At 49.2% G+C, this 15,080-nt stretch overlaps 1 protein-coding gene across 1 annotated transcript; it reads right to left on the bottom strand.

The window, feature by feature from the left end:
* Positions 1 to 1,029: 1,029 nt before the first annotated feature.
* On the bottom strand, positions 1,030 to 14,100 carry GPR83 (G protein-coupled receptor 83). The gene is made up of 4 exons (XM_058544518.1): positions 13,602 to 14,100; positions 8,900 to 9,025; positions 6,387 to 6,520; positions 1,030 to 3,922 (listed from the first exon to the last, which is right to left on the bottom strand). The coding sequence occupies exons 1-4, from the start codon at positions 13,986 to 13,988 to the stop codon at positions 3,298 to 3,300; spliced, it is 1,272 nt and encodes a 423-aa protein (XP_058400501.1). The 5' UTR covers positions 13,989 to 14,100; the 3' UTR covers positions 1,030 to 3,297.
* Between the last annotated feature and the right edge of the window lie 980 nt (positions 14,101 to 15,080).

Genomic DNA, 15,080 nt, shown 5'->3' with positions numbered 1-15,080 from the left:
CTGTATGTGGGACGCGGCCTCAGCGTGGCGGGAGAAGCGGTGCGTTGGTGCGCGCCCGGGATCCAAACCCGGGCCGCCAGCAGCGGAGCGCGCGCACTTAACCGCTAAGCCACGGGGCCGGCCCAAGATTCTTTTCTATATGCCTCTCAAACATAATCTCCAAAAAGGTACCATTTTCCCAATTTTGATCTTTAGCTGAGCCTCAGTTTCCTCCCCTGCAAAGGAGAAATAACAATGCCCACCTCAGAGAATTGTTGTGAGGGTGAATGAGCTCAGGAGCTCAGAAGCATTTAGCATAGCGGCTCACAAAAGAGGCATCAGCAAGTCTTAGTTACCCTCTCCTTCACCTACGCCTTTCATTTTTTCTTTCTTTTTTTTTTTACATGGGTCTATTTCTGGATTTTTTATTTTGTTCCATTTATTTATATGTCTATCCTTTTTTTTAAAAAATTTTTTTATTGCAGTAACATTGGTTTATAACATTGTAAAAATTTCAGGTGTACATCATTGTACTTCTATTTCTGCATAGAATACAAGTTCACCACCAAAATACTAATTACAACCCATCACCACACACACGTACCGAATTATGCCTTTCACCCTCCTCCCTCCCCCCTTCCCCTCTGGTAACCACCAATCCAATCTCTGTCCCTATGTGTTTGTTTATTGTTGTTATTATCTACTACTTAATGAAGGAAATCATACGGTATTTGACCTTCTCCCTCTGACTTGGCAGAGGCGCACCCCCACACACACTGCGAGTGGGAGAGCTGCTCTCTAGGCTTGAGCGGCAGCTTCGCCTCCTCCTGAATCACCACGAACAGATGGAGCCCCAGGTTAAAACGCTCAGCACAGACTCATAATCACAAAAGAGGGGACTTGACAGCCAGCTCACAAGAGGAAGCACTAGACCAAGAGTCTGAGGTTTTCAACCAGCTGTCCACCCTCTCAGTGTTGGCACTTCCTCACCTGTCAAGTGCAGGGGTGTGAGCACATGATCTCCATGCTCTCTCTCTAGTCCGTGTAGATCCCCATTTTAAAGGTTACCAACTGTGGCCTAATCACAAGTTCAGAAGCACAGTCCACACACCCAAAATATATTTTATTGAGACTGGAGCAATTTACAATAAGGTACTGATTACAGCACATTGCAAAGACTCAAGTTTCACAAATTTCACATTCACAAATACAAATCACTTTTTGCTCTGAGTCTCACAGGGAACAACGGGAAGGGGGCAGACAAGGTCCTGACAGGAGACCTAGACTTAATGGCCATCAGTGGGTCCTCCCCCAGGCCTTCTCTGTGATTTGGCAGTATTTCTAGATGCCCTCAGAGAGGAGCAAAGTGAAGCTTTCCCCATGATTCTAGAACAGGACAAACTTACTGTGTTCCTGCTGCCTGTTTTCTTTCTGGTTCATACAATTTCCATGACAGCAATAAGACGAAACCATTAGCTACTTCTCGACACCACAGAGACAACAGGCACAGACATGGGAGCCATTTGGCCTGAAAAATCAACCTGGGGATCCGTATGGACTTAGAATGCTCTCTCTGCCTCACGAAAGTCACTTTTTCACCTGCTGTTCAGAAGATGATTTTTTTAAACTTTGCATCCTGAAAATTTTCAAACACCCTCATACATAGAATAGTATAATGAACCTCTATGGTTCATTATAGGGAAGAAGATGTTGTGAACAAGTTCAGTTAATAGCCAAGAGATCAAAGTGAACCTTGGACAAGCCCCTTCTCCCCGCACCTCAGTTTTCCACTCAGCTCCATATCTGTGCTTTGCTTTCAGGATCTATCTGGTGCTAGAAAGAACCTAAAAGCAGTGTGATGGTGAAAATTGTTTAGGGCTGGTGAATTAAGCTCCATTCTGCCTGATGCATCTCTCTTCTGGGTGATACAGTGAGTCACTCAGGACCAGATGGAAGGTGATGAAAACACTCAGTCTCTGGGAATGAGATTTCTCTGGCAAGTGGAGTACTTAAGGAATATCACAATGCCATAGGTTTCTGTAGATGACATGTGAGCCACCAGAGTTGACAGTGATGTTGACAGAATCATCTTTAGGGAACTGGCGTGAAGAAGCCTTATTATTCAGACAACACAGAGGACTGGCCTGTCTAGACAGCTTGGGAGGATGAGGTGTCCAAGCACAATTATTTCCAGCATGTTGGAAAGCCTGCTCCCTCATCTCCTGTGAAAGCAGGGCAATGTTTTACTACCTCTTGTTCTGTGAGATTGCAGGAGAGAAGGAATTATGCCTCCTGCATGAGTTTTGATCCCCGGCTCATCACGATGGGTGCCATCTGAGGAGAAGTGCTTCAGCCAGGCTCTTCCCACCACAGGCTACAAGATGAAGGCAGTCTGTTGGCTCCGTGACTGTCTTCTCCTTGGGTTCCTCTCCTATCTCTTCCAACTATTCTGGAGAGGGGCTCAGAAGTTCTCCACTATGTCCCTGTTTTTTGCTTATCTCTAAATGGAGAAGTGCAATTCATAATGAAATGAAAAGCACATTCACACACATGTGCACACACACACGCACACACACACAAAGGAAAAAGTTGCAAATAAATTCACAGCATGTGAACAGAACTTATCACAAATTGGTGAGATAAAGTGGTGGTTTTTATTTTCTTCTTTGTGCTTTTCTGAATTTTCCAAGGTTTTGATGATAATTTTTCTTTGTTTTAAGGAAACCTAGTAATTCCTCTTTGTTTTAAAGAATCCAAATTGGTCCTTTCTTGTCATGTATCATGTATTGTGATTCATCGTGGTCCAATGACTTCAGAAATCGAGGCACGGGAACCTCCCTGCCAGCTCTGGCTTGCTAACCTTTCACTGGCCAGTGAACCTTTATCAAGCAGAGCTCCGTGCATCTGGGTCAGCCACGCCCAAAGCATGACTCAGGTGTCCTTTATGGATGCTCAGTGGCAGGAAGGGTTGTAAGGTGGCTGCCTGACAGCTAGAGACAGTTGACTGACTCAGCCCCGATCTGGGCTGAAGTTGTCGGGGGTTCTCTGGCTCAGAAACACGCGATGATATGCCTTGAAGTGTTTCTTAGACAGGAATTCACGAACATGTGTCGAATTGCTAGTTGCCTTTTAGTTTTCACATCAATGGGGCTAGGAGACTGGGAAGAGTTTCCTAGAAACTCAAGAGTCCTATGGCTTCTGCAGAAACTTACTTCCAGCACTGTGAAGGTCATGTGTGAGAGGACAGGCTCTGGCCTTAGGCCCTTTCCTAACCTCAGCTGGAGACACAGCCCTCCTCCTGCCTCTTCCTACTCTCCTCTAACTCGTTGCCATGATGGGCTCCATGGATGAGAGGTCTGTCTTCCTGGACTGGAGTTGGGAGGAGGGCAGGAGGTTGTTGGCTAGTGGAGCCCTCCGGCCATTGCTCTTCTCTGTCCAAGCCACCCTGAAGGAAGGGACTGGGGAGGGTGGCCGTTCCTCCTGAGGCTTGGATGGCCTTTGGCACATGCTCAGTAATGCCTTCAGCTCGATCCTGAAGTTTTCGTTGAGCCAGCAGTAGATGAAGGGGTTGTAGCAGGTGCTGCTCATGGCAAACCAGTGGAAAGCGAAGTAGAGGGCATTGTTGGTGCGGATGACCTTGCTGGACAGCAGGAGGACGTAGCAGTTGAGGGGGAACCAGCAGAGGGCAAAGAGGACCACCACCAGCATGAGCATCTTGATGGTCTTCTTCTTCTTGCGCCGTAGGGCCAGGTACTGCTCCGTAGTCACGTCGCCGATTGTGTTGCACAACCACAGCTTCTTGGCCACACGGGCGTAGGCCACAGAGATGATGAGGAGGGGTAGGATGTAAAGCAGGATGAAGGTGGCCAAGTCCAGGTACTTCCAGAAGAGGTCGGCTGGCTCAGGGAAGTCTGGCAGACATAGAGAGCGGACAATGTCCTCACTGGGGGCAGGAGAGACAGAGAGACAGAGAGATAAAGAAAGAGAGACAGACAGACAGATAGACAGAAGGAGGGTGTGCAATTAGTGTGAAAAGGCCTCATCCCAAGAAGCACTGGCCTCTCTCTCCATTGGGCTCCTGGTACGTCCGTCTGTCAGAGCACTTTTCATGCTGTAGCCTAATTATCCGATTACATTTCTGGCTTCCCCCCTAGGCTGGGAGTTCCATAGAGATAAGGAATACACCTAGATCTCTCCGTGTCTTCTTAACCTTGTATTGTTCCTAGCCCATAATAGAGATCCAATCAACATTTGTTCAATGAATGAATGAAACACAGGTCTTAGAATTAACTCATTTTGGGAGCACAGTGCGTTCAGGAAATCTTGGAATTCCCCATTGTACTACTCACTCTCATTCCATAGGAGAACTGAGGATTGATGGGTCTTGACAACGTGAGCGGCTACACTTGAACTAACATACTTCAGCCACTCATATAACAAGTATTCATTTTCTTTGGAATGTACCCAGTCCTCGTCAAGCTTTTTAGGGATATCTTTGTGTGTTTGAAAACTTGGAGCTGGTGTGTTAAGAATGTGCAGATTATGACCTGCTGAATGAGGAGGCATAAGCCACCCACACGGGGTGGGCAGGTAGCTTCCTCAGTGTCAGAATTCCCACTTTGGGGAAGTAAAAACCCCAGGGCCATTTCGACTGAAGGTGCAGTTTCAACACACTCACACAAAGGAGGTAAAGTCACAAGATTTATTCCTTACAGATCTCAGAATAGGGGCACAATGAGCCAGGGAAGGTCAGTCCTCCGTCCCAGGTCACGAGGGAGCAGGAGATAGAGAGCAGGGTAACAAGCACCTATTACTTATAAGGTAGTTGGGGCGGCAGTCACTAACTTTTCACGGGCTTAACTCTGAGTGGTCATTTTAAAAGGTGCCCCAGGAAAAGCAAGGCGGGAATCCTAAGCTCAGCTGCTTCCTCTGGGTGTGAGCAGGCTTGTCATGCTGTCACATGCCTAGGCAGCAACTCAAATGGCTGTTTTCTCATCACACCATGTGGCTTGTGGCTCTTGTTATATGTGCTAGTGGCCATCACTAGTGAAAGAAAGAGAACTCTCTTTGCTTTTGTTATCAGAAAAAAAAATAGCCCTCCACGTCTGAAGGCAGATGGGGAGTCTGAATGCTGGGGTGTTCGGGTATGTGCTTCCTTCCAATATCCTAGAACTCAGGGAGGGAGCCTTTGTAAGTGAGTTGACGTCGGCCTTCAGAGCTTGCTCTCTGGACCCCGCTGAAGTCACAGGAGTGTGGGTAAGTGGATGTTTCAGGTGGGGCAGCGCATGGCTACTGTAGGACATGTTAGCACCCCCTAGATCCCCTCAGACACCTTTTACTGGTCTGGACACCAGTCCCCCAACTCTTGCCGCCCTGCAAGAGACAGCTGGCACTGTGGTCTTCTAGGTGCCTAGGACTACCCTCGGGCTGCGGAAGACACTTCCCACAGATCCACCAAGAGCCAGAAGTGGCCCAGAGATCCGTTTTCCCAGGGAGGCCTGGAATATGTAAGCCCAGCTCCCTTGCCAGAGACAGACAAAATCAGTTTGCTCCAGAGCCCCCTGTGGAGCAGGCTGCAGCTTCCCGGAAACCTCACCGTTCCTGCCTTGGTTTCTCTGTCTGCCTCCTCACTCCCTTACCCAGTATCCTGGGAGCACTTCCTTAATAGGGGTACGGGTACTTTCTTTTATCTCAGGTCTGTTTCTAAGGAACCTCACCTAAAACAACTATGAACTGACAAAAATCACTCTAAGCTCATTCATTCATTCAGTAAATACATGCTGAGGGCTTGGTATGTGGAGACAGTAAGTTAGGTGCTGGGGACACCAAGGTAGCAAAATCAGAAACCGCCCAGCTCTCCCCAAACTTACAGTCTAGCCGGGGAGAGCACCTTTAATGAACTGGTAGCACACACAAGTGTTTAAAAACAACTGAGTGCTTTGAAAGAAATTCTCATTCTGAGAGCACAAGACAAAGAAACCTGAATGGGCAGGAGGAGGAGACAGAGCATCCTGCTGCAGACACACAGATACACACGTTTGGTCTGTAGGTTGTGCAAGAGAATTTAAACATCGCCATGTTAAATAAGGCCTGGGTGATTTTGAGCCTCAGTCTGTGTGACTACATGCCCCCAGTGACAGTGACAATAGCTGATCGCTATTGCCTTGACCTTGCAGACAAACTGGACAGAGAATAAGGAGGGAGCTAAAGCTGTTGAGAAGAAAAGACAAGAAAAAGCAGAAAAAATGCAGAGGACAGGCACAGGCCTGGAAACAACAGGTTGGGAGAGAGGCAGAGAGAACGGCTTTGTATGGCAGGTACTGTAACTCTGAGATTCAGAGAGGCTCAGATTTCCCTCTGTCAAGGTCCTCCCAGTCCCCAGGCTGCTCCCTCCTAGTTAATCTCACCTGTACTTGAAGGTAAATAATTTCTGGCAGATGGCATGTGGGAGTGAAAAGAACGTAGCCATGGTCCAGATGATTGCGATATAGATGACACCTTTTGTGATGGAGATCCGGGGTTTTAACGGATGCATAATGACCTGGAAAACAAGCAAACTGTGTATCATTGGCTGAAGAAGTTTGAAACAAATGAGAAATCCAGACGACACAGCTCACTTGTCACAATTAAGCAGGTAGGTCCTATTTATAAAGTTGAGCACCCCTTACACTCATTATTGAGCCCTGAGCTGCACCAGGCAGGTGGGGGGTTCCAGCCATGCCCCACCCCACAGCCCACCTCCAGGAGCAGAAAGAGGGTGTCGTCTGGACTCAGAGCTCCAGGCAGTTCAAATGCCTCTTGCAGGTCATTCATGGCAGAACCACGGTGCAGTAAGAAGCCGGGAGGAGAGGAGTAGGAGGGGGTCTGCTTGCATGACACCCACAGCAAGGCTGGCAGAGGAACAAGCCATGGTCAGCCTCCACCTCGGGCAGGATCTAATCTCATCTCCCCAAGATTCTAGACTCCTTAAGTTATGAAGGGCTCCGAGAGGGTGAGACAAACATGGAGAGGAGACTCACCACTTACCATGGGAAGCTGTCATGGGGGTTCACAACACTGTTTATGAAAGCCGCTTCTAAAATTGCAATGGGGCCCAGCTTTCCCACGCCTGTAATAAAGCCAGTGTTATAGGCTTCTGGCTGAAAAGCATCTTGGAATTGCTACTGTATGTGTATGCCAATCAATTCTCCAAAAAAGTTTAAATAAAGACTTGGAAATTTAACAGCATCCTCATTTTAAGATTAGAATCGCTATTTCTTGGAAAAGGCATTTTGGGACAGGTGAGTCCAGGGTCAGGGAGAGAGGTCATAAAGAGCTGCCACTGCCTCAGGATGCCATCCCAGGACACATTGGACATGTTGGCTGTGTCCTAAGGACTGGTTTTTTTCCTCCTAAATTTTTCTCCCCATTTTTTCATGGTTTTACAGGAAGAAGTGACTAAGCTTTAGAAGCTGCCCAGCACATCTCCATTCTGGACTTGGCCATCTTTGCCCCTAATACTCCTTCATTGTTCAGGTTGGTGAAGGAAGTGGAAGCCTGGGTCAGAGGCCCCAAACACCACTCAAAGACTCTGCCAGCTTTGGGACAGGGCCCCACATTTGGGTATATGTCACAGTAACGCTGTGACATATGTGGGCAAGACTTAGCCCCTCTTCCTCAGACCCACCCTTGGCCCAAGGGTCAACTCTCAGTTAGCTGTCTTAAACGGAGGTAAGCATAGGCCAGGAAAAGGTAATCCAGAGTCCCTCTTGTTGAATTAGGGGAGAAGGTTAAGAAAAGGCAAGAATCATTTGTATGCAAACTTTTCACACTTTGCACCAAAGCATCTGTAATATAAATGCTAAAATGATGGCATTTCAGGGATAAAGTGATCTCAAAGTTTGCCAAGTCAATTCCCTACCAGATGCATCAATCTTCTCTAGAACATCCCTATCAAGTGATCATCCAGACCTTGCTTAAATATGGCTGGTGACATGTAACTCATTACCTCTCCAGGCAGCCTTGTCCCCCTTCCGACTGTCTATTAGGAAATCCTTCTTCACATTGAGCTGCATCTGTGAATCTGCATCTTTGAAGCCTCCTATCCCTGGTCTTTGTTGCACCTTTTGGAGCTACTCAGAATAAATTCTCTCTCTCTTTGTCCTGGTGTCCTTATGACATTTGCCTTGTAGGCGCCCTCGAGTCTTCTCAGAGCAGGTGGTATAGTGATCAGAGCATGGGCTTGGAGCCAGACAGACCTCGGTCCTAATGCTAGCTTCATCACTCACCAGGCATGTGATCTTGGGAAAGCTACGTATGTACTTTTCTGACCTTCCATCCCTTGACTCAGCATAGAAGTATATATACAACACGGGTTCATTGAGCTAGCACGCACAAGGTGCCTGCCATGCAACGGTCCTCCTCCAGGAAGGGCTCCCTCAGGTCCCCTTTGGTTCCCTTCCCCATAGCCACCCATGTGCGTCCAATGGAGCAGGACAGTGAGCGGGGCCTTCCTGCCCCTCCATGCTGCCTGCTCCTGCCGCCTGGACACCCTCGCTTGTCTTCCTCCTCAACAGCTTGGGCCACGAAATATCCATCACCCAGTCTGGAGCCTTGTCTCTGACCTGCAATTATTTGCCACTCTCTTTTCATCTGTGATTTTCCAGGTTTGCTTTTTCTGCTCCCAAAACAAGCTCATTACTTTTTGAGACACAAAATGCTGGCAGTGAGTCTTTGTCAGAACAACAAACTGCGAATAATTTTTTGCAGCACCTAGCACAAAGGGTATAATATGCCTCATCTAAGTGGTCATATTGGCCAATGAGAAGACAAACAACCTCATTGGAAAATGGGCTAAAACATTGTCTTGAGAGCTTCTGCAGCCCCCTGGAAAGCAAAGCCAGAGAGGAAAAGACAGGGTGTTGGGGGTAGGTGGCCTCACCTGGTGGCGGTCCACGGCAATGGCCGTCAGCGTCAGCGCTGAGACGTGCAGCGAGCAGTACTGGGCGAAGCGGCTGATGTGGCACATGCCTTTCCCGAAGACCCACGTGCTGTTCACAAAGCGGACCTGGAGACGAGCCCACAGAGGTCAGGAGACAGACGGGCTTTGACTCCGACACCTACCCACTGTGGCCTCCCACTAGCGTCCCTCAAGAGGCCTCTTCCAGCTCCTCCCTTCTTCCACTCTACACTGCTGAATTGTGGTCACACCTGATTTTCTCCAGCAGGACTCATTCTCGGTCATTCAGTTCAACAAATCCTAATCATGATGCTGGGGCCAGGCTCTGTTAGGTGCCAGGAGGGTGTGGGAAGGATGTGGGCTTTGCAGTTGGACTTCCCAGCTCTAATAGTTTCTAGCTGTGTGACATTGGACAAGGTACGTAACCTCTCTGAACCTCAGTTTCCTCATTTGCAAAAAAAGGCTTAAAAATCTCTACCTTTTAGGCTTATTGTAAGGATTAAGTTTTCTACAAGTCTCTAAGGGAGGAGCACAATGTCTGGCAGATTGCCAGAAAGATATTATTTGAAATAAATAGTAGCTATTTTTATGGTAATAATAAAATTCATTCTTGTCCCATATGAGTTCAGACTAATGGGGGAGACACATCTGAAAATTCACAACATAACATGTGGGCTGTGCTCTTGAATGCTGGCTGAGCAGGCCTTGCAACACATCATTTGGGAAGGAGACCCAGGGGCCTGGAAAGGTGTGGGTGGGGCAGGGTGGCAGGGTAGGGAGAGAAGACAATCTCCCAGGACAGTGTGGGACCCTAGAAGCAGGCCTAGGCCTCATCCCACATCATCCGTGGCTATTTGCTCACTCAGTGCTTGAGCAGCTCCTGTGAGTAATGTCCCAAGTCGGAGAGAGATTGAACATCGATTCTGATCAAGGAGCTTCCAGTCCAGGCAGAGGAGGACTCAGGTATGCAAGACAGGAAGTATTCGATGCCCTACAGAAGGCCCAAATGAAGGGCACTGAGGCCACCAAGTGGGGTGGGTGTGAGCTTAGGCAGAGAGAGAGATGACAGAAAAAGAAACAGCAGGCAGCCCTACAGAAAGAGTATCATGTAGTGGTTCACATCAGAGTATTTGCCACTTACAGCTGTCACCTTGGGTAAGGCACTTAGGCTCTATAAGCCTCACTTTCCTCATCTGTAAAATGGAGCCAACCCTGTTCACGTGGTTGTTATGAAAATCGAATGAGAGATAACATATGTGCAGTAGGTACAACAATGCCTATTACAAAGCAAGTACTTAACACTACTAACTGCCATTATTATAACACATGAAACATTTGAGATGAGCTTTAGAGAACAGGTAGGATTTGTACAGGTGGAGATAACAAAAAGCTTGGCACTCGGTCAGAAATCCCAGGACCTGTTTGGGGAATAAGGAGTGGAATGGTTTGGCTGGAGTGTGTGGAAGAGAATCATGAGGGACAAGTCTGCCAGACCATGAAACTAGGACAGCAGACAATGGACTTGACTCTCTATGGGGTAGGCAGGCAGGAGCCATACGAGGCTTTTGCGCAGTCCAGTTAACATTATAGAGTAATGTCTGGTAACATTATAGAGCTAGAAATCTTCAGCTATTCCTACTTCTCATCTCCCACATTCAATGAATTACCAAAGCCAACCAGCGCTATCTCTAAATGGTTTTCAAATCCATTTCCTCCTCTTCAGTCCCAAGGCCATGGCCCTAGTGGAGTCTTCCACCATCTCACACCTGGACCACTACAGCCTCCTAAAAGTTTTCCTCGTCCTCCAGTCTTGTCCATTTGTAATTCAGCCTTCACAGTGCTGACAGTATTTTTCTTAACGCCAAATCAGGTTGTTGTCACCTTTCTGCTTAGAATCATCATGACCCTCAGGACAGAGCCAAGTGCCTTAGGAGTATCCAGGCCCGTTCACAACCTGGCCCCAGCCTTCCTTTCTGGCCCACCTCGGCTTCTCCCTCCCCTGCCCGCTCCCTAACTGTGCTTCCTGCCTCTGCTGCTCCAGCTAAATTTTGCCACCCAACGTTCTCCCAATACGTCCTGAATTTTGACACCCTGCCTTTGTTTTCCCAGGTCCTTCTGTCTGCATCGAGTGTTCATCTTGACCTGGGAAATTCCTACTCATCCAGGCCCCTTTGAAATGTCATGTTTTTTGTGCAGTCTCCTTTGACCCTCTCGTGGAACTCTGGCAGGTCAGAATGAATGACTCCTCCTCCACCACACTCTGTGTATGTCTCTGCTATGGGAATTGTAAGTAATCGCTTTTCTCTCAATGACCAGAGCTGGACTTTGGGCTGATTGTTGTGTGTAAAGCAGACAGGAAGGGAGACCAGGGAAGAAGGATACTGTCACCAGCCAGCCCGGATGCAGGACTCCTTTCCCAGTCGGGAAGCTTGGCTGAAGGCTTGGAAGACAGCCCCCACCCTCCGCAACCCTTTCACTCTCCCTGGTCGCCAGCACCTTGTAAGCTCTGACAGGAGTTTGGATTGGGGCAGTTACGTGGGTCAGGTTCAAGGCCAAGCTGCTTTGGATCATCTTGGAAGGGGTGCTAGGTTCTCAGGACCTTGACATCCCCTCTCTCACAGGAGATTCTCTGGGGCAGGAGTTGTCAGCTCTCACTGCAGCCTGGCAAGGGGTCCATGGCCTATCTCCACACACCCCTTGTGTCTGCTGCAGATCTAATTGTGCATCCTGCTCTGGGCAGCAGCACAAGGGCCATGCCCTGGGGCCCTCCAGGACCCATCGTGGGTGGCCCAGCCCAACCCCAACATTGCAGACTGTCAGGTCAGAAACCAAGGGGGAAGCCAAGGAGAGCCAAAGATGCACTCTCTTGCACTTCAAGGCAGCAGGAGGCAGGGGTATAGGCAGGGGTATAGGGAATACAGGGGGTATTTGGAAGTCCCTGTGTCCTTGGCTAGTACCCAGAGGATCCCGAGTGGCCAAGAATCAGTTAAACATAGGCTAGAGAGAGAGCAGGAAAAGTCCAGTTTGGAGTAATGGAAGCTTAGCATGGTCCAAGAGTGCCCCCACTCCCTCTCGCTTGGACGGCTTAGTGGACATACCTCTGGACTTCAGTCTGGGGAAGTAATTCTCATCCTGGCTCTGCCAATTACTAGCCAAGTGACCTTGGACAAGGGATTGAACCTCTGTGCCTTAGTTTCCTCATCTGCAAAATGTGAGTAATGTTCTCATAAGTGAGGACAAGAGAGAGAATGTATTTTTAAAACAGAAGGTTTGGAAGGACGTTCACACAAGTGAATGGACTTGTGGGGGTTTGCCCTGTTCTTTTTTGCTTGTCTCTTATTTCTGGCTGAGTGTGTGTGCGAAAGAGAGACAGAGAAAGAGAGAGACACAGAGAGAGAGAGACAAACAGACGCTGCTTTGGTAATAACTGAAATAACAATAAGGCTATTCCATACATTGAAAAAATGTAACTCACGCTACAGAAACATAAGGTATAACTGTCATTATGATGGCTCAGTCATAGCCCTCACAGTCCCAAATCATCTATGAGCACCACACTCCCAAGTCACAGAGGGACAGAAATGACACCACTAATGCTGGGCAGCCAGGGCTTGGGGAGGAGGCTCATCGCCTGCCCCTGGGGCCCAAGCCCACCTCACCCTCATCTCTTCCCCAGCACAGACCTCATACACAGCCTCATTGTCAAACCACAGAAGAGAAATGCAATTTAAATAAGTGGTCTAGGAAAATGCACTTAAGCTTCCATTAACAATTAGCAATTGTTTGGTATTTCAGCTGCGGCACAAAACAGCCTCCCATGGCAGGGGGGGGTGGCATTTAATAGGCTGTACTTCAGGGGACGGGGGGGGGGGGGGGGGGGGGTGTGACCTAATAATCTCTGCAACATTTCAAGAGACTTCAATTTAATGCTTGATTATCAGACAGGCCCATGCTCAGTACATTAAACAGAAAATGGTCACTTGTTCACAGCTGGTTGCAGACACAATCACTGATCCCAACGCCACCAGCTACAGAAGCTCCGGCTTAGAAGGTGATGAGAGAGAGTGAGAGAACAAACAAAACCACAGAGAGATGGACAAGAAAGAGTCAGAGGGACAGAGGAGGAGAGAGACGAGGCAGACAGAGACACAGACAGACAGAGTCACAGAGGAAAAAAGATGAAGACACAGAAAGAGAGCAACAGAGGAGAGAAAGACTTCAGAGAGAGAGAGAGAGAGAGGGACTGAGGGAGGGAGGGAGGGAGAGAGAGAGGGAGAGAGAGACACAGAGTCACAGAAAGGAAAAAAGATGAAGACACAGAGAGATAGCGACAGAGGAGAGAGAGAAAGACTTCCGAGAGAGAGACAGACGACAGACAGACAGGTAGACAGAAAGACAAACAGAATGACAGAAAGACAGAGACTAACAGAAAAAGTCTGAGACAGAAAAACAGAGAAGAGAGTTGAGAGATGAGAAACTAGAGCTGAGAGGGCAAGAGAGAAAAAAGACTAAGAAAGATGAAGACAGGCAGAAGAGGGAGACAGAGACAGACAGAAATAAGGAGGAAGAGAAATCCGAGTGCAGAGAGAGATGACTGAGAGAGGGGAGAGAACTGAGATGAGAAGAAGCTGTGAGCGAGGCTGAGAGAGGCAGAGGCGGGAGCCAGCCCTCCCTCCGGCCTTACCAAAGTGAAGGGGGTGTTGAGGAGAGTGATCATTATGTCGGCCACCGCCAGGTTGACGATGAAGAGGCTGGTGGCCGAGTGCATTCGCTGGTTCTTGAAGATGACATGACAGACCAGGACGTTGCCAAAGAGCGAGAAGATGATGATGAAGGAGTAAGCCACGATGAGCAGGGCTTTCACCGTGGGGTTCTGGGACTCGGCCCCGTAGCGCCTCCGGCCCACAAAGTTCTGCCAGTCGGAGAAGGTGTAGTTGTTCCAGGAGAAGAAGTGCGAGGTGTTGGGCACGGCCACAGCCGCCTCCAGGACCTGCTCATCCGCCCTGCCCTCGGGGCGCTCGGTGGCTCGCACCAACGGGAGGAGGAAGAGCAGCACGAAGTGAAGGACCATTTTGCAGAGCCACTGCGCCCGGGACTGTGCAGTCCGGACGTCCCCGCCGGGCCGCGCGCAGTCGGGCGCGAGGAGAGGAGCGCGCGGGGCTGTCCGGGGAGGGAGCCCTGGGCCTCCCAGCCCCTGGCCCGGCGCCCGCTCGCCGCCTGCCTGCAGCCCTCGATCGGCGCGCTCCGGGCTGGTGTCCGCACTTTTATGTCTCTGCTCCCCCCGGGCTGCGAGCGACCGCCTCTGCCTATTGGGCAGCGCAGCGTGTGGCGGCGACAGTGACGCGCTCCCGCTCTGCAAGCTTCGCGGCTGCTCCCCCACCCCCAGCCCGCTCCCACTTCAGAAATAAAACTCTGGGGGGCGTCAAGGGCTGTTTCTCTAAAGCACTTGATTTCTGCTTAAGCCTCATTATTGCAAAGGGAGCAGGCAGGCAGGCGCCCTCGGGGGTGAGTTGGAATGTGTGGGGGCATACTGCAAAGACTGGGTCTGCCTGCTCCAGGGCGGCTCCCTGGTCAGCCACAGAGATAAATTCCACTTGTTTCCGTGTGAGCTTCAGCCCTGCCACAGTTGCATTACTGAGGTGGATCACCGAGTCCTGATGGTTCCAGGAACAAGGTGAACAATGCACTAGATGCTAGTTTCTCCAAGCCTCTTTAGTGACCAGACTTCAGACCTGCCTAAGGGCTTCCTAGGTTGCGTTTCCTGCCATTTATTAAGAATGTGGGAGGCTTTGTTTTGCAAGGAAACTCTTCAAAGCAAGAAACTCTTCTGATAGGATTAAAGAATCAAAGGAGATAAGTAGCCATGTGCCCACTTCTTGGGTAGTGGAGTTTTCTGCCATGGAAGTTTTTGAAGCTGTAGTAAGGGATATTTACTACAGCTTCAAAACATGTTAGCACCCATGTCGTTTTTTTCTTCCTCGCCTGCTCTTCCGGGAAATCTTGATATCTTGCTCACCTGTTTTCACTCCCACTGTGAAGTCTCTCCCACTCGCCCCTGCCCAGCCGCCCACTGACCTGATCCTGTTGAATCAGGGTCAGATCCCAGCTTTGTCACTTCCTAGCTGTGAAATCCTGGGCAAGTTATTTAACTTTTCTGGCCTTG

This window comes from Diceros bicornis, chromosome 7 (assembly GCF_020826845.1).
Source record: "Diceros bicornis minor isolate mBicDic1 chromosome 7, mDicBic1.mat.cur, whole genome shotgun sequence".
NCBI lineage: Eukaryota > Metazoa > Chordata > Mammalia > Perissodactyla > Rhinocerotidae > Diceros > Diceros bicornis.
The sequence above is the reverse complement of the archived record's forward strand: the minus strand, read 5'-3'. Positions and strand labels throughout refer to the sequence as shown.

Bases quoted from the DNA above. Each gene is read 5' to 3' on its own strand.
- GPR83 (XM_058544518.1), bottom strand. From the start codon at position 13,988: ATGGTCCTTCACTTCGTGCTGCTCTTCCTCCTCCCGTTGGTGCGAGCC. The intron at 9,026-13,601 runs GTAAGGCCGGAG...GCTCGTCTCCAG, and splicing joins TCAACACCCCCTTCACTTTG to GTCCGCTTTGTGAACAGCAC. The intron at 3,923-6,386 runs GTGAGATTAACT...TCCTGCCCCCAG, and splicing joins TTATTTACCTTCAAGTACAG to TGAGGACATTGTCCGCTCTC.